The 20,833-nt window shown below is 34.1% G+C and overlaps 1 protein-coding gene across 4 annotated transcripts in view; it reads right to left on the bottom strand.

Annotated features, from left to right (window-relative positions):
- The window catches only part of LOC138706106 (serine/threonine-protein phosphatase 4 regulatory subunit 4-like), a 150,371-nt gene that overhangs the window by 41,598 nt on the left and 87,940 nt on the right, over positions 1-20,833 (bottom strand). For all 4 annotated transcript variants that reach the window (XM_069835074.1, XM_069835072.1, XM_069835075.1 and 1 more), the window contains exons 14-15: positions 10,548-10,756; positions 4,243-4,378 (exon numbers count right to left, since the gene is read on the bottom strand). In XM_069835074.1, the coding sequence (XP_069691175.1) occupies positions 4,243-4,378; positions 10,548-10,756 (345 nt within the window). The remainder of the gene's footprint in view (positions 1-4,242; positions 4,379-10,547; positions 10,757-20,833) is intronic.

Below are 20,833 nucleotides of genomic sequence, written 5' to 3'. Positions count from 1 at the left end.
AATAGAGAATGCCAAAACTCCTGCTTCATGGACATATTATAGGAGTAAGAAAGAAAGGAAGACCTAGGAAGAGGTGGTTACAGGACGTTGAGATGGATATGGGAAGAATGGGCATAAGAGGATGGAAAAGGAAGAGACAAGACAGAGACGAGTGGAGGAAAATTGTGAAGGAAGCCAAAGCTCACAAAGGGCTATAGAGCAGAAAAGAAGAAGGAGGAGGATGAATAGGATCGAGAGCAGTTCTGATAATTATGGGGAATACAAAAACAGAAGTAATTAAATGGCACGTTCCCATTATATATATTGTTGTTGTTGTTTAGTCAACTGTCCAAAGACAAGTTTGAACCTCGTGATACCAATAAGGCATCATGCATGAAGCAACTAAGCCGGGAGATAATGGGGTAGGGTGGCCAGTTCCTTTCCCCTCCATTGAATACATCACTGACTAGATAACATATTACACTAATCAGACTTCAGATGTTTATATATATTATGCTGCTATTAAAACAATCATATGGAATGGTTTGCCAAATTATCAGCATTTGCATTCTTAAAACCTTTTCTTTCGCAATCACACAAATTTCACTGCAGAATCTCTTCCTGTTCCAATCTGTGCACCATGGATATACAGTACACAATAACAATTAAGAGTGTTATCTTCAATAAATGACATGCTCCAGTCAACTTATATGAATTACTCCGAAAGGATTATTTTTGGGCATGTTTCATTTTGCAAGAAAAATCATTGAAGTCGACTTGAGTATATCACAGTTTTGAGGAAAATTTTGGCTCCAAATAACTTATTGTTATTGAAATAAAGATAATTACTTTCCATATTCATACCTTCCTATGAACAGACTCGTACATATTGAGTATGCATGAAACAATCCATTAGTTTAGGAGGATCATTCATTCCATTCATTCATTGTTCTGCCCAAGAGCAGGTCTTTCACTCCAAACCCAGCTTTCTCCAATGTTTCTTATTTTCTGCCTTCCTCTTTGTCTCCTCATATGATCCGTATATCTGATATCTTCTTCTGCCCCAAACTTTTCTCCCGTTCACCATTCCTTCCAGTGTATTCTTCAGTAAGCAGTTTCTTCTCAGTCAGTGATCCAACCAATTTCATGTTTTATAAAACAGTTCTATTACTGGTTGTTCTATATGGTTGTGAAACTTGGAATCTCACTTTGAGGGAACAGAGATTAAGAGTATTCGAGAATGAGGTGCTTAGAAAAATATTTGGAGCTAAGAGGGATGAAGTTACAGGAGAATGGGGAAAGTTACACGACACAAACTGTACGCATTGTATTCTTTACCTAACATAATTAGGAACATTAAATCTAATCGTTTAAGATGGGCAGAGCATGTAGCAAGTATGGGAGAATCCAGAAAAACGTATAGAGTGTCAGTTGAGAGATCTGAAGGAAAGAGACCTTTGGGTAGGCCGAGGCTAGATGGGAGGATAATATTAAAATGGATTTGAGGGAGGTGGGATATGATGCTAGGGACTGGATTAATCTTGTTCAGAATAGGGACCAATGGTGGGTTTATGTGAGAGCGGCAATGAACCTTCGAGTTCCCTAAAAGTCATTTGTAAGTAAGTATGCTGTACACACAGAAAGAAAGATGGCATATCAAAAATCATTTTTTCAGTAACAATAATGCTGAATATGATATTATGTACTATCCAACCAAGTTGGTATGTCGCAGAGTCAACAAAACGGGGGAAGTCATGTGACAGTTACTTACTTTACTGAGCTCTTTTTCTTTAAATTATTTTAAACAGTTGAATAATATAACATAGACTTCCAATTCCGAACAGCAAATACTTTCAGAAAAGAGCCTAACACCGAAGTCACTAGCCAGCAGAAACTGATGAAAGAAATAGAGATGCGACATAACCACTCAGTCAAACAGTAGCATCACAATACTTTTCATCTACGCCATGTAATGAGAAAGTGAAAGTAACTTACATTTCGTAGATCATCAATATGAAGAAAATTAATTTCTTAGTTCAAGAGAAAATATTGGACACTAACTGACAGACAAGAAGTGGAAAACACATTTTTTGATAACAGGAATGCTGAAAACATTTTCGTAAAATTCCCAAAATTTATTTTTGTATAAGCGAGACTGATAATATTGTAAGAAAGAGAACCAAAATTTATATTAAATCATATTATATATATATATATATGAAACAATAATACACGGTACTATTCATTAACAGAAAACCACAAAATTAAGCCACACAGAAAGTGTACACTCAGTGCTGGGCTCTGACATTCTGTCAACCCACTTGGGGTATGTGGATATAAGAGGAATAATTGAGCCGGGGTGGATCTGGTATAATTCTTGGGTAGCTCAATAGGTAGAGCATTGGCGCGCTGAGCCAAAGGTCCCGGGTTCGATACCCAGCCCTGGAACAATTTTCCCCTTGAAATTAATCAATAATTAGACCTGTTGTCACATATGGCCATGAGACTTGCACACTAACAAAAAAAGATGTCACAAATTAATATCTGGAAAAGGAAAGTGCGGAGCTATTGGAGCAATAGTAACAATAACAGGTATAATTAAATGACTTCACCAATATAATCAAGAATTATTAATAATCAGTATAATGTCTTATTTGTGTAAAGAGTATTCTTGTAGTTAATATCATAATTATAATATTTTTAATATCAGAAAGTAGTTTATTTAAAATATTAGTTTTGGGAATTAATGAAAAGATATCATCTTTTTTCTGAAGTTTTGAAAGGTATACCTTATTTTTGGTTTACAAGACCAATATTTTTGACTAGCATGCAAAAAAGGAAATTAGAGAATATGATCAAATAAAGAACATGCAGTACTTTACCAACATTATAATTATAACTAAATCTTTATGATTACGATGGCTGGGACATGTTTGTAAAATGGAAGTGTAGTGCATACCTAACAGATCTTTAGAAGAAAAACAGGGAGGAAGAGGAAGGAAAGGAAGACCAAAGAAAACATGAATTGACAGTATGGAAGATGGTATCAGAAAAATGGGAATGAAGAGATGGAGACTGTGAACTACAGATAAGAGGGAGTGGAAAGAAATATGTGAGGTGCTCACAGTTCTCCAAGAACTATACAGCCAAGGACTAAGTATGAAATAAGCGAGGAAGTAATAAAAATAATAATAATAATAATAATAATAATAATAAAACACCCTCACTCTAAGCTCACTTGACTTCAGTTCTTAGAGTATTCTCTCTAACACTTATGTGTTACATGTTAAAGTAACACCTTAGAGTATTCTAACACTTATGGAAAATTGTTACGTGTTAAAGTAAGATTTTAATAATACCTTAGAGTATTCTCTCTAACACTTATGAAAAATTATTATCGTGTTAAAGTAAGGTTTTAATAATACCATCATGAATTATTTAGAATGGTACCATGCCATCTGTCCCTACATGCTTCGTAAAGGTGCATCTACATGGTCAAACTTTTCTTTCAACTTTACGCACTCAATCAATGCATGTAACAGTGAACGAAATTCATTCAACTGTGCATGCCTTTTTCCACTAAAAATGAGAGCATATATAACAATTGGAAGTTATCCAACGCTGGTGAGTATCTTGTGCGTTATTTTGTTCAACAGTAGCATGTAGCGAGCAGCAGGTGGTCATCAATAAACTGAAAATTGTTTTGTTTGGTGATGATGGACCTTTTATGCTGAAAATAGCAGTAGAAGATTTTCGCAAATACGAGTGCCTATGGAGTGTTGAATCACAATTTTGAGAATCAAGTAGGCCTAAGTATTGCACTGATATTTAATATCAATTAAATAATAAACATATGTAGTAAAGATGACGTTCAACACGGTGTGCCATGTAGACACAAAATCTGCATGCATCTTAATTGAATGTGTGTTTCAACTTATTTTTTTCAATATCCTTCCCAGATTGCATGCGTACATGCATGGAAAATTGAACCGCATGCAGCTTAAGAGTTTTCAATTTTGTCGGTATTTTTAAATTTCATCCATACTAATGGCCCAAAGTTTGTCTCTAATGTCAGTATCTATCTGATAGCCAAATACGGAAAGGTCTAGTAGTGATTTCAGACAGGAACATTTGGAATATTTGTGCTGAATCTTAAGAACTTCTTGTTTAAAATCACACACATAGAGACACACACAAAAGTGCATGCACATACACATACATATGCACGTGTTCACTCATGCACACATTAAGTTTTTAACTCACTTCCTTTCATATCCATTTGGTTTCCTGCTGCTTTCCGTTTGCCCGCAGGTACAATTCCAGCACATAATTTTGCTTCTTCCTCAGCTTTCTTTTGATCTTCTATATCTTCCTTAGTTGTAGCAGGTACAGTTCCACTCTATAACATGGAACATATAGAATTGTACATGGAAAATATGATGATTTCACATAACACAGTGGATACTGACTCATGGGTCTCAATAAAACAAGGTGAAAAACAGTGACATATATTTATTATGTCTGATTGCTGGTTATGGCCACATGTTACAAACAATAAGAATGACGACAATGACGCTACTGCTGCTGATGATGATAATAATGATAATAATAATAATAATAATAATAATAATAATAATAATAATAATAATATTTTTACTAATAGCAGACACTTGACTTGCGTCATTCATCCAAGTATTCCCACCAAGTTGGTAATGCGCCAAAACTTGTAGTTCTTTCAGCAAGCATGAAAATAATGTCTTTGGTGCACCATAAGAGGAGAACTACATAACACCATATGATTATGAAGCAATAGGGGGAAACGGTAGTACCTCACAAAAACTACCACCAAGTACTAGTACCATTTTTGTCCACCACAAATTTCAGTCGGACCCACCAGGTTCCAATTCAGGTTATCAATGTGGAAAACCAATGCTCTGTGTGCCATAACAACAATAGCAACAAAATAATAATAATAATAATAATAATAATAATAATAATAATAATAATAATAGTAATAATAATAGTAATAATAATAATAATAATAATAATAATCACGATGATATTTCTTAATCCAATAAATATTTGAAGTTACATTATTTACAATCTTTAGACATGTGCAGACATTTCAAGAAAATTTAACATTAAAAAGACTAGAACAACTTAAATAATAAAATTTGGAATTGCCAAGGTTTTCCGTAAATCAGTACTGTATTATGACATTAGTTTCTATTCTGTGCAATCTGACAATAATTAAAAAAAAGTGGGTGAATATAAAAAACAATTGAGAATGCTATCCAGTGTTCAATGAACTGCAGATTATGGAAGTATTGCCCAGAAAGTCAATATTTCTTGAAAGCTATACATCATACAAAGTGATGTTTTGCCAAAATACATTGTTTTTCAATATAATCTCCGTCCACTAGTATGCCTTTGGCCAAAGAGAAACGAGTGCATGTATGCCTTATTGGTACCAGGCTTTGTCCTACTCACGCAGCCACGATTTCAAAGCCCAAATCACGTTGTCATTGTTCTTAAATATTGCACCAAGAAGAGAAACTTTCAGTAAACTGAAAAGGTGGAAATATGAGGGAGCTAGGTCAGGATTATTTGGTGAATGGGGTAAAACTGTTAAATCAAATTTTGTGAAGACTTCTTGAGTTATCAAACTCGTGTGAGAGCGTGCAATGCCATGCTGAAGTAGAATTCCTCGATAATAATTGAATATAAGAATTGAGACACAGGATCCAAACATCATCTACCTTATTATTATGATGTACTGAAGTACATATGATATTTCCATGCAGGAATTCTGCCTTACCATACGATGAAGGATGGATAGAACAGGAAAAACTCTCTCCGGCAATGGGACTCGAACGTGGGTTTCCACCTCTACGCACTGAGTTTTATCCACTAAGCCATACCAGATTCCAGTTCCGATGCCAGAGCGAATCCCCTCAGTTTAAGTTTTACCTCTCAGTTTTCCTTTGGTGGTCTACCCTCATGTACTGTGTAACAGAATATATGACAGTGGCACAATGTCCAACGCACTATGAACAGAGGTGCACTCATTACGAGTGACTAAGTGGCCGAGATTACATTCTCAGATAACACTTTACTATATGATTTCTTAATACTTGACTGACTAGACAACTGACCCACTATGGGTTCAGAGTGAACTGATTTAGAAGGGTCATTTCCCTTTTTTATGAGTTCATTAGAATTAGTCTTGACTAGAATTTCGGCCATCTGAATTTTCAGTGCCGCATTTTCATTCTTGAGATCAATCATTTCCTTTTAAAAGCTTTTCACGTACTCCAAAATGTCACTAACTGTATCTAAAATGGTGACACTATTTAATCTTACAGTCTCAACCTGTATAGATAGTGAATCCACTGAGGGCAGGCTCGGTAGCTTGAGGGCGAAATAACTTTTTTCGTAGGAGAAACAGGATTTATAGATAGTGAATCCACTGAGGGCAGGCTCGGTAGCTTGAGGGTGAAATAACTTTTTTCGTAGGAGAAACAGGATTTCTTTAACTTACCGGAGTTTCATCACCACGAGAATTTTTCATCGCACTAACAGAGCACTCACATTTGTAAGAAGAGATACCTCCATTCGTGTACAAGTCGTACTCGGCGTCACCCAAATTGATGCAATTGAGATGATATCTTGATCCACAAGACCCCGCACATTTCAAGAATTTCTGCCTACCAAAGAAGCCAGTGTGGCAAACCAGGCAAAGATCTTTGCTCGCCGGCATACTGATGAACACCGTATAATGTATGTATTTATTAACACTACAATTGAGTATACACCCGGTGGCAGTGATATATAATACACAATAATACCATTACAATAATACAATAATTACAGCAATAAAAAAATAAAAATAAAATAAACCTAAATTTATTTATAACTATAAATAAATAGATGCAATAAACCTAGGACTATAAACAAAAACTATTCTATAATAATGTCTACAATAAGCAAAAGTAAACCTAACTTATAAATACTTCTATTTCACCCAACTATTACCAATTTTAGTAATTACATATGACCTTAATTAATTAAAAATTAACTTAATTACATATCATCTTAATTAATTACATATCATCTTAATTTATTTACATATCAACTAAATTACATATCATCTTAATTACATATCAACTTAATTAATTACATGATACAACTTAGATAATTACACTGCACCTACAATTACATTTTCAGTCTAATCTTCTCAACCTTTCCTTAAATATACTGATTTTGAGAGGACCACCCTGAAAGATTGCCGCAAGTAAGCTGTTCCAGTCTACTATTGTGCGGTTAACAAAGGAAAATTTTGCCACGTCTGTTCTTTGTTTTCTACATTTAAACTTCCTAATATGATCAGCCCTGCCTAAGTATGATGGTATTGCTAATCTAGCATTGATGTCGGTCCATGCTTTGTGTCCCATTTGTGCCTTAAACAATGTGGTGAGTCTGGTTTTTCGTCGCCTTGATTTGAGAGATTCCCACCCTAAGTCTTTTACTATCTCTTCACAATGTCCCTTTCCCATTTTGACATATTTTGCTGCCTTGCATTGGACCTTTTCTATTAATCGATTTGGTTTTGTCTGCATGGATCCCAACCTACTGCTCCATATTCCATAATTGGACGAACAAGGGTTTTGTACGCTAATTCTTTCGACCTTCAGTTAGATTTCTTCAGAATACGCATAGAGAAATGTAGTGCTTTCCAGGCTTTCCTTGTGGTATTAGTGACTTGTTCCTCCCAACCCAGTTTGTTCTTAAATATATACCTAGGTATTTACAAGTGTTCACTTGTGATGATGATGATAATAATGATAATAATAATAATAATAATAATAATAATAATAATAATAATTCTTTGTTTAAATTTATTTAAATTTAAGATGTCAGACATGCAATATTGTGCATCATTTTACTTAATATTACACATTTTGTAATGTGTTTATTTATTTATTTTCCCATGTTGATAGATATATTGAGTATGTAGTTATAGTTATTCGCCACCAAAGGCACTAGCGACGTTCAGCTAACAGGTTGTCATAGCACTATTAACACACAGTTTCCTTACTGTATTAATACTTACACTGTGTCGCAGTGTAGGAAATTGATGGCTCAACATTCGTCTGTTAGTAGGTAGCATGCCATGTACGCATTACTAAATAGTGGTGTGGCTGCAGCCTTGAGTGAAACATATAATTGAATTCCTGGTATCGTAATGGAAAGCACCACTTTTAGTGGCTGCCACTGGTGAAGAAGCCAACTACATAGGTAGTCTGCAGTGCCACTATTCTATGGTCATGACTGTGTGTGAAAGCATGAAAGCACTCATTTATATCTATTATTCACAAGGAGCAGCTCTTCTGAGAAGAACTATTAAGTGGCCTCATTTGGAGGCAGTCTTACATTTGTGAATGTTTGAAATTGCTTCATTTTCAGCAATAAGGAATTCTATTGTGGTTCACTATTTGTGATGAACATCACTGAAGGAATTCTATTGTGGTTCACTATTTGTGATGAACATCACTGAAGGAATTCTATTGTGGTTCACTATTTGTGATGAACATCACTGACAGACGCCATTTTGATACAATACTGCAGTGGTGCTATCAGGTGGAATGGGCTGTAACTCCTCATTTACAAAACAGAAAACTTGAAATTACTATAGCTAAAACATTTCACATTCTTACCAAATAACATTGTTGTGAGCTAAGACAAAAAATGTGGTGTATTACTTACACGAACACTTCACATACACTCACCCTAGTACACGACATAACTCTTCACAGATACATATCATGCATAATGTGGCCTGCCGAAGTGATGTGCAATTTGAAACTGGGTCACAGTCCTGCCATCTATCCTCAGTATGTGGAACCCGAATCATGCAAAGTGAAGTGGGTAGGCATTGGAGAAAGAGAGAGAGTCTTTCTCTCGCTCCCTCTCCCTCCCCTTCTCTCTCTCTCTCTCTCTGGGCAACCTTCGTACATGTTTAGTTAAGTAAATTGCTGTTTTAATATTTAAGCTCAGTATTGTAATAGTAATTTGAGTTGTATGGAATGTTGTTCATTTTTAAAAAGTAAAGTAAAAAAAGAATACTGTCACGATAAATTTGGTATTGATATGTCCCAAAAAAAGTAAAAACAGTACAATGCTTTCTTTGTGCAAAGTTATAACAGAGCACAATAACTAGGCATTTACACATTAAAATTTGGTTGAGGATGATTACTTTTAAGGGCAATGGAAATACTAAGCACATACAAGAACTAAAGTTGGGAGTCTCATGTCGTAGATTATGTAAAAATGCCCTGTTTCTGAATGAGTGCTCCAGACAAATACAATATGCGACAAAACAAACAATATGAGATGTATGACATTTTGATGTATATACAGGTTGTAAATGATATGAACTGCCAAAAAATACTGGTGGTAGAGCATAAATAACTGAAGGGAAAAAATCAAATAATATTTTTCTGTAACTGTTAAGGTTTTCCCACAAAAAAATGTGTTTCGTGAATCTAACTTTTTTAAAAATGAGAATAGACAATCATTATTTACTTTGCCTGATACTGATACGTACATTGAAATAGTCATGTCTCTCTGTTGTGTATGGGTATGCCATGGATGCAAGGTCATTGGCAATGGCATTTACGTTCAATCGAAATGTAAACAAATATTAGTCTACTATCAATCTTAAAAACACTGTTTTTTACAAATTAAAAATAGAATTATAAGAAATAATTGTAAGAAGTCATGGTTTTGTCTTTAATGGAGGCTTTGATGTTGCCATGGTGATATTTGTAAACAGTAAAAAGTTCAAGTGAATACAAAACCGTGTTTACTGCACTGCCTGCTGGATCGCATCCTATGGCTACCTAACTGCCTGTTCAATCAATGCTTATGTGCAAGTAATGGAAAAAAAGTTATTTTGCCACTAGGTGGCAGGTAGTGCACACACCGCTACTAACATTATCAGTATATACGTGTATTTTAGGGATAATGTTAATAGCGGTGTGCACTATCTGCGACCTAGCGGTAAAATAACTTTGATTGAGCAGACAGAGTAAGCAGCCACAGCAGGCAGTGCTTTACCGTGTATATTACGATAGTCAGCAGTCAATCCTAGTTTAAATCACCTTTCTTTGGTGCATTACTTACTACTGTTTGTAGTTCATCATGAAAAGGTTTACATTGAGAGAACTTGCTGACATGCCAGGAATCTTTGAACAGGTTCAACAGTCAATGGAATGACATTGTAATGCATGAACTGAGGCCGATGGAAGACAGTTTGAATAATTTCTGTAATGAATACTGATAACATTTTGTGTTATTATTCTCCAATGTTACCTAGGCCAGTTAGTACACACCTCATGTTCTCCAATTACCAAACAAAACATTTCCGGATACGGGTTCCCATATGAAAGTTGTTCCTAATGACCTCCTCTACCATCTCTAAAAGTCTGTAACAGTCACAGAATCACCCTGTGTATGATACATGTAACAAGAACTCACAAAATAAGAAAATTATATTTCTTTCTTACCACATCCATCCGAACTTCTATAGCATCCAAAGCTTGAATGGTAATTCGCAGCTGTGCCATGACATCTCGATCTTTTTCAAGCAGTAACAAATTACGAATACATGCTTCTAGTGACGTCAAGAGTTTGCGATCTGCTGGGAGACTTAGCATAGCCTTCAGCTTGGGCAGCATTGTCACCAACTTCAGTCGGATATTGGGCACTCGATCATCTGCAAAGTACCAAGCACTGGAACTCAAAAGTGAGCAATCATTTTAACTGTCGTAGTTTTAATTTGAATACGATTAATTGTAAATTGTGTTACTACTCTAAGCAATGAAAATGTTCTTCCAATGGGAAAAGTAACTAGTATTAGAGGAAGTAATGAAAGTAATATTTTTGGAGGTACTGTTGTCGAAACTCATGAACACAAATATTTATTACAAACTTCAATTCTTTCCCTCTTTGGTGCTCTTCCAATTACATCTTAATATTATAAAACTTGAAAAACACATCTATGAATTTACAAAATGTAAGAAAAATATGTTTTAATATACATTTATTTAATGCGATGTAATGAAATAGAACTTTTTGTAATTCCAACACAAAAGATGTGTATTCTGCATATCCTCTATCTTGTTGAAATGACATAACATACTTAAATGATCAATGTGTGCTCTTTCATTTCAAACGTTTATTATGTGATTAATATCCTTAACTGGATTAATTCTTGATTATCCGAAGACTTTCTTATTTCGTTTCTTCATGTGTATATTAGGAAAGTTTTTCATCATGTGAATCTTCAAGAAATTCAGTGTGTTTTCTAGTGACTTTATAGGCTTGTTGATTTTACATAGCAACAGTGCTTACAAACATTAATTCGTTTTATTTAGTTTTTGTGTAGTTTATTTACGCGTTTTAGTTTAATTTATCAGTGATGTCAACCAACATCCCTCTGTCTACTCCATTTGATTTTACTAACACTTCTTCTGTCACTTGTACTTTATGTGATAAATCTTTTACTCATCGAGGCATCAATACCCACATTTCGAGATGTCACACATCAGAAGATTCTTCGCTGAATATTACCCCAGCAGCAGCAGCAGCAGAAAATCCTTACGATATTTCTACACATATTAGTGCTACTAATCAACCTGATGATAATGATTCATCATTACGACAAAATAAAATTGGATGTATTTATTGCAAAAAGTTGTATGATAAAAGGGGTATTCATAAGCACATGAAAGTGGCTCATGGTATACGGTCAACTGCACTTAACATCTGTCCTCATTGTAATAAATTTTTCAAAGGTGTTAAGCAGCATATTGCTAAAGCTCATCCGGAAGAATTTCGTACTAATCTATGTTCTAGTTATAATTCTATTAATCAGAATGTTTCCCTTGATATACCGGAGATACCACTCCCTAATCTCGAGAGTGAGAATGTTTCAGACAAAAATGATGTTCATGGGTTTCAACAAAATTTGGATGAGTGGATTCAAATTTTTCAGAGTAATATGGACGAGGAAAACTTTCAAAAATATACGGAAGATTTCAAAGATTTTCTTGGTACTGCTCATCATTTTCTCCCAGGCCCCAAACACCCCGCCATGCGGTATTATCTAGCACGCAGACGTGGTGACTTCAAAAATAATAATAGACACTATACTGAAACCACAAATCCGCAAAGGAAATCCAAACGAGAAAAGCAAGTCAGACTAGAAAAATACAATTACCAGGTGACACAATTCCTATATTACAACCAAAGAAAGAAAGCAGTTCGTCGAATATTTGAACCAAAGAAATGTCCTTTAAGTATTCCGGTAAATGAGATTGAAACTACGTTTAATAATAAATTTAATAATGTAAACCACCATCACTTGGATAATTATCCGAACCATATTACTGAAGTTGACAAAGATGATATTAACAACAAATTTCTGGATACTGTTAGTAAGGAAGAAATTCTTAAAGCTATGCAAGATATTTCGATTGACACTTCTGCAGGACCAGATAAAATATTGATGCGAACTATTAAATGTGAAAAAGTTGCAGTAATTTTAGCATTAATAGGAACTAAAATGTTATCACACAATTGGGTACCTAATTTTTTTCGGAAAGCTAGAACTGTTCTTATATATAAAGGTGGAGAAAAAAAGGACCCAAATAATTATCGACCTATAACCATTTGTTCAGTAATTCGAAGAGTTTTGGAGAGGTGTCTTTGTTCAAGAATGCAACAATACGTAGAATTTAATGAAAACCAACGAGGATTTGTATCTACTGCTGGTGCACAGATTAATGCCTCTATATTAAATTCAGTTCTTCGTAAGGCCAAAATCGAAAAAGAAGATGTCACCATCTTGTTTCTTGATGTGCATAAAGCTTATGATACTGTTGGACATCGGCATTTGGAATCTGTCATTCACAATTCTGCCCTTCCCCAAAAATTACAAGATTTAATTATAAATTTACAGTGTGGAAATGAAACCCCGATAGAGGTTGGAATCCATAAAACAAAACCCATACCGTTTAAACAAGGGGTTATGCAAGGCGCTCCTCTTTCCCCAATGCTTTTTAATCTCAGCATAGACCACATTTTTGATGAATTATCTGAGCCTAGTGTGGCTGAAGAATTTGGATATGACCTTGTATCGGATCTAAATAATGTAGTAACATTAGGATTTGCGGATGATATTGCACTTGTTGCTAAAAGTACAATTGCTGCATCTGAAATATTTACCATGACAAAACGGTCATTACAGCAGATCGGATTAAGTCTAAATGAATCTAAAACTCAAACCATCGTTATCGAGAAAGGAAAATTAAGTAGTACGACATTGAATCTTGGAGGATCAATTGTTAATAGTATTGATGGAGATGAACGAATCAAATACCTTGGGATTAATTTTTCTGATGAAATTAAGTTTGACATTGCCAAAGTAATCAATAATTTAAATAATAAGATCCAAGCTTTAACATCTACTTATCTTCTGAAACCAGAACAAAAATTCAATGTTTTAAATATGTATATTTGGCCTATACTTGTTTATCCTCTTCAAAATGCTCGCCTTCACCAGCTTTCTGACCGGTTTCTCGAAGATGTGGATAAGTTAATTAAAAGTTCGGTGAAGAAAATTTTATGTTTGCCAGGAGACACACCCGACACGATGTTGTACACCGAACGTAAATATAAGGGTCTCAGCCTTTTCAAAGCTCAATGGGAAGCATATTTACAGCATCTCAATATTTGCAACACATTATTGAGAACCTCGAATCCTCTTGTCGTTTCTACAAGGAACATAGCAGCAGAAAAGAAAGTATGTTCCAGGAAGTTAAAAATTCCACCTGAAGATCTGGATATAAGTAACATCAATGTCCATAAACTACGACAAAATCTTAGGAAACAAGAGTACGACAAATGGTGTGCGCTTCCACATAAAGGAAAAGGTGTTATTTTATTTCAAGAATATACTCCCGGAAATAAATGGATTTTTTCTAAGGAGGGTCTGTCTTCCTCTGAATGGCGGGACGCAATTAAGATGAATGCTAACGTAGCACCAGTGAGAAGTCTTCATGGGAGATCCTTGGACGGTTTCCGTTGCAGATACTGCAACGAGATTGAAACCTTAGCACACGTCCTAGGATCCTGTCAGCATGGAGAACTCCTGAGAAATTCACGCCATCATAACATCCGAAAACTAATAGCACAAGCCCTTAGAAACAAATCCTTCGAGGTCCATGAAGAGGTGCACTGCGTTGCGCCTGAAGGCGGCGGAATTAGAAGAGCGGACATCGTGGCTCTAGACAAGACTAATAGTAAAGGCTTTATACTGGACCCAACTGTTAGATTTGAGATGAGCCAGACCCAACCATCCGAGGTCAACAAAGAAAAACAACAAATTTATGAGCCTACTATTCCGTATTTTCGAGAAAGATATCAGATGGAAGGCACCTGGGAAGTACATGGTTTAATGATCGGAGCGAGGGGCACCATCCCACGATCAACTGTAAACACTATCAAAACATTTGGAATCCATGACATCATTCCAAAAATAATTACTTCAACCATTAAAGGGTCTGTGGCAATTCTGAAAAATCATTTATACGGAATATCATAATAACCCCCCCCCCTTTTCTATTCGTTAGTGTGTGATTGTTACAAATATATGTACAAATTTATTATTTCTTAAATTTAAGCTCCTAGTTCACATTTCAATTTGGCTCATCTATCTTACTGTAATCATTACTATTCTTATATGTGTGTTATTCTGTGTTTTTGGCAACCCAGGATGCCTGGGCAGACTATTTCTTGAAATAAATTATATACAACATATTATAGTATGATTCGAATTAAAGCAGACCTACTTCTAATGTACAAATCTAAAGAAAATGAACACTGCAGAAAATTGGAACTAAATAACAATTCTACAGGACTGAAAGGCAAATTATATGAAAAAATTAATGAAGAAAGACATATTTTGAAAAAAAAAAAAGAAAACCGAAGACAGGCACATTTCCGACTATTTACTGGACACGATTTCTTTGGTGAATACCTCAGTAAGTTAAAATGAACATTAACAAATTGCACTACATGCACCAAAAATTAAATTTTAAACAACCAGCACTTTCTACTCTGTAATGGACTAAATCTTGACAATAGTAAGACCAACAACATAGAAGCACTCTATTGGGAAGCAAGAGAGAAGATGCTGAATAGGGAACGGATTTTTATGTGCTAAAAATGTATATTATTTATTTTTATGTGCCAAAAAAATATATGCCAAAACATTAAAAATATTTAGCCAAAATTTGATTCAAGTACATCATCTTTTATAAAAGGAAGGTAACTTGTGCTACTCATTAATAACAAGTAAACATGAGTTGCTGGTAGTTTCATTAGAGTTGCAGTGTATAACAAATGTCATCTCCAAATTGTAGAATTTAAATGCATCTCAATTACCCCTGAACAATGCCTTATACTGTAAAAATGTATGTACATTCCATATTACAGGATACCAGCCTTGCTTATTCAAACAGTGGGAGATTATAAATACACATACTTTATAGTTGCACCTTCCAAAACTTGAGCAATTTTACACATCATTTTATATCTGTCGTTTTTTACATGATTTGAAATTTGTTTTTTTAGCACTTGTACTTTTAAACCTGGTACTGAGTTCAGTTTTCTTCAATGACCTGCACCTTCCTCACTGTTTCGCAAAGGAGGTGTCTATTTTTTTATTGTGTCACACAAAAAGCTTAGGCTTGCAGATATGAATGCCAAAGCATTTTCTAAACAATCATATTGTGAAGTATCTCAATCGACGATGCATTGTTTCTGTCCAATTTATTTGCAAAACTTTTTAAAGTGCTTGGCATAGTATGTTATAACACTTAGCCATGTATTCCAGCATGTTACTATGCATAGAGGAAGAAGAAAAATTCGGGATTTTCCTGTTTAAAGAGATTAATTTTTTAAGGTACTTTAATGAACACTTTTTCTCATTTCAAATTAACGTATCCATGTTAGGAAACAGGATTCGGATATTTTTTGCATAAGTTAGGTACAGCATAAACCATACATGTGAAATGTATTATTTCTTTAAATCCTACTGAAAGACCTTCGGCTCCTTTGTTCATGAAGGCCTATGAAGCGCTGTCTATAATGATTAACAATAAGTTGTTATATTTCACAGTCTCTAGCCACAGTCTCTAGGTGGATAACTTTATTGAAGAGCCTAGCAATTGTAATATGATTTGCTGCAGATAGTTTTTTACACATTAGCAAAAATGAATATTTGCAAGCATTTTCATAAATTTTCAACACAGGACATTTCCTATTCTCCTATCATTAGAATAGGTGATTTTGCCAGTACTCAACCAAACTTTTTCATTTTCAGAAAATATTCTAATATTTTGTAAAGTTTCTTCATAGCATTTTAGAAGACGGGCCTTTTTTTAATGTTGATTCACAGAAGAACCTATGTCAATGTATTTAGTTCGGAATCTATTAACTTCCCTGTTATTTAATTTCTTAAGTGGGCTACTGGCTGCAACAAATAATTTACACAAATCTAAGTAATACTGAAAACACTTTAACTGCCATTTGTTTGAAGATGATTCACCAATTACAACTTGTCACGAACTCACACAAAAACAGCAGCAGTGTCCTTGTTTCCAGCCAAATGTTGGGTTATTTGAGAATGATGATTGGCTTTTACTGTTGCATCATACAGTTGACAAAATAACACTTTCCCATCGGTGGTAAATATGTTTTTAAACTCACTAACATATTGGTAAAGCTGCAACCATATACTCAATTTCACCTTACACATTGTGGACGTTTACAACAGTCTCACATTCACTGATTGTTTCATGTTACGCAAGCTACTGCAATTGACAAAATTATCACATCTCACAGCTAGCAGAAACAACTCTCACATATGTATATACAATCACTCTCATTTAGATAGTAAATGATTTGATAGCATTGTTAATTTAAAATTTTTATACTGAAGGAAACATTAAGGAAATTAATCTTTTCACTTCAAATTTACATAATATTTTTAAACAATTAATAACTTTCTGGCATGGTGCTAGAAAAAAATATCCAATAGAGAAAAAAATGCGAATTATACGTGTTTTTATGTGAAATAGAATTTGGTTTAAATATTTAGGAAGGCATGTCCAGAATTTTTAATTAACTCTGGGGTGCTTATGTTCGTGCAAAAAAGTATTTATTTATATAAGAATCTGCTCTCTAAATTGATGAATAATCAACTAATCGCCATTAGCTAATAGCAACAATACATATTCGAAATATGAAGCTGGTGTCATTTTATTATCATCAGAAGCAGTTGTGTAATGGAAAAGTTTTCTCCACACTCACATACACGCATACACAGAGTAATATTTTTCGATATTTAACTCGTTAACAAGTAATACACATCTAAGTTGCCTCTTATGTATATCATGAAGGCTAATATCAGATTTAGAAGAAAAGGTGAGAGGTGGTGAAATTAAAAATTGAATTATATCAAGAATGTTAAAAATTCAGGAGCCTTACTGGATTTCATCACAATCACTAGATAATGTTATGCTTAAACTCCATGACAAAGTTTTATATACCCTGTCCAAATTACAACATGTTCTATTGTAATTACAAATAAGTCACCAATGTGGTAAAAGAATGTTAAATTCAAAGTGTATAATATAATTGCCAATGTCACATATTATTAAAATTGATGTCAGAAACATATGAATGGCAAAAAAAAAAAAAAAGTGATACTTGTAATGTGGAAGTGCCTGCAAAGTACGTATTTCATAGGCTTCAAACAATGAGGGGAAAAGGCCAATTTTCACTTTCATCATAAACATTAATCGGAAAGTAGAATGCAATTCCACATAGGCATCATAAAACAACATATGGAAGTTATTTTTCCATCAATTTTAAATTGTATCATAATAACATTAATAACAAGTGATAATTGCCATTTGAGAAAAGAAAAATGTATCAGAACAATGGACGAAGTCCATAATTGTACCGATCTTTAAAAAGGGGGGAAAGACTAAAGAGCTGCTCCCACTTGTGGAATCGAACCAAATCAAAACATACCATCTGCTGCCACTCACATCTAGTGGAATAGAACTGAACTGAAGCTCGTACAGATTAAAATTGATAGCATGATGGCTTTAACAGTTATGGGCAGAAGAGAAGAAATAAATATCCAAAACAAGAAAAGGAAGTGCTGGATACATGGAGAATTAACACTTTATTTGACTATATTCTGATATCTTTTTCTGTAAAGAAATATCAAAGATAAAGTGGCAATCCTGCCAACTGTTTGAATGACTTTCAAATACACCTAAAGAAAAACAAAACTAGTATGAAACTATAAGATAGCAGTGACATTTTTTCTTATATCTTAAACAAGCTACACTACCCATCATTTCTCCAAACCATCTTTTTTCTATCAGATTCTTACTAGTCCATAATTCTTCCCCAGAATCTACTATTTAATTTAAAAAGATCAAATGTCTATCTAAAAACTGTAAAAAAAAAAAAATAATAATAATAATAATAATAATAATAATAATAATAATAATAATAATAATAATAATTTATTTTAGCTGGCAGAGTTAAGGCCGTAAGGCCTTCTCTTCCACTCAACCAGCAAAAAGTATACATACATATGTATGAACTTACAAAAAATTCAACAATTTGATTTAGATAACAGCTACATGTATGCAACAGTTATTTACGAATTAAACAACAAAATACTATGAACTATTAATTAAACACTGAAATACAAACAGCAGAATTAAGCTAAAATACATAGAATGTTAATATATTTCAAATAATGTTAGATAATAGAAAGAGATTATTATGAGACAATTTTGAAAATACAGCAATATCAGGATGCATGTCTAAAGGAAGGAGTAACAATGTAGACAGTGATAGTTTAAGTCAGTATGATTGGAGTGAAATACTAAGAACGTTATCTTTTAAGCTGTTTTTGAAAGTGTTTATTGTCTTGCAGCCCCTAATACTTTGTGACAGGGAATTCCATTGACGCGAGGTGGATACTGCAAAAGATGATGAATAACGAGATGTTCTATGAAAAGGTATATTTAACGCGCCACAGATAAGTGATTTGGTATTTACGTCGTGGTTAGAGTATAGATAAGAGAAATGAGACGAAAGGTAATTTGGTGTTGAACTGTGCAGAATTCGAAAGAGTAATGACAAGGAGTGTAAAGTTCTACGTTCTTTAAGTCGGAGCCACGAAAGACTTGCGAAGGACGGTGATATGTGATCGTATCGTCGGATGTTGCATACATATCTGACGCACATATTCTGAACTCACTGTAACTTGACATACAGCACATTTTGTATGTTAACACATAACAATTTTTCATACCTAACCTAAAACTTCCAATAATCATTACTCTGCAACCAAGTGGCAACATCCATTAAAATTTTAATAATATCCATAAGCATGCTTACAGCACAATAATTCAACAAGTTTTTATGAAAATCGCTGACACAGAGTGACATTTTCAGGATATGGACTGAGCCAGGTGAAAATCTAAAAAACCATGCACAAAAAAAAAGTCGCATCTTTATTTGTTTTTTCATCTGTGCAGTCGTATTATATTGTATTACTCACATAATTTCGTCTTTTGAATAATTATCCTCCCCTCCCTCCCAAGATTTTTAGGGAATGTTTTTAGAATTTTAAATGTCTTTGTGTAAGCATGGGAAACTCAAGATATTTATTCATCCCTTCTATAATGAAAAAGTCTACAATATTCTTCTGACAACAAGGAAGATGAATTGGATTTATCTATTGAAAGTAGTGCAGCTTAAGACAAGTAATTAACAAATTAATTTTGTTACGAATATTTTATGCGTGAAATTTAACATTATGATCTGAGATTAGTCAAGGTCAGACTAAAGAAAGGCATTAGAACTGACATACAACGGTACATAGGTAAGCAACAAAATTGTTCATGATTACTAAAATTGTGTAGACCTATTTTCAGGTATTTAGTATTAAACATGGATTTGATTAGTACCAGTACATGACTTGTTTGATGTCATTTATGACCAGATTATTCTCAACATTTTGTTGTTCTCGCGTAATTTCCTCTTTCTCGATTTTTTGCCTTCCAATTTTGAGAAAAAAGGGGAAAATTGCACGAGTAAATACAGCATCTCATTGCAAAGAGAAGTTACTCCTCTTCTGGTATATTTTATCCTCCAAATGTACAGACCCAGAAACAAAGCACTGAGCATGCGCAGTATGTTATAACTGGAGCTTGGAAAATTCAGGAGGCCCAAATTTTGCTTCTGGATCTGTACGTTAACAATATCATCACCACATCCTAATAAGAGGCCATATTGGATCACTCTTGGCTACCTATTGCATCATGGTTAATATTACACAGATCACATTAATTAATTACTCTTTTTTGTAACATAATGCTTAGATTTTTATCCTCTGTGCTAATAATATTAAAAATTAATTTTATTAAACAAGAATCAATTATTCATAGTTCTGTTTCAAATATACTTTTGTATTACATGTTCATGTTTTTTTTTTCGAATGTCTTATTTGCCTTTAGCAATTAGTTTACTATTAACTACAGCCATGTCATCCGGATTAGTCTGGCACAAGCGCAACAGGGGTGTTATAGCCCTCTTAGTCTGGCATAATGAGTCCAACACAGTACATGAACCCTCTGGTCTTACCTATCTGCCCCAATGATAAAACCTGTTTTTTCACATTAGAAAACCCGTC

Source organism: Periplaneta americana, chromosome 9, assembly GCF_040183065.1.
Source record: "Periplaneta americana isolate PAMFEO1 chromosome 9, P.americana_PAMFEO1_priV1, whole genome shotgun sequence".
Lineage (NCBI taxonomy): Eukaryota > Metazoa > Arthropoda > Insecta > Blattodea > Blattidae > Periplaneta > Periplaneta americana.
This window is presented reverse-complemented; position numbering and strand designations above follow the sequence as displayed.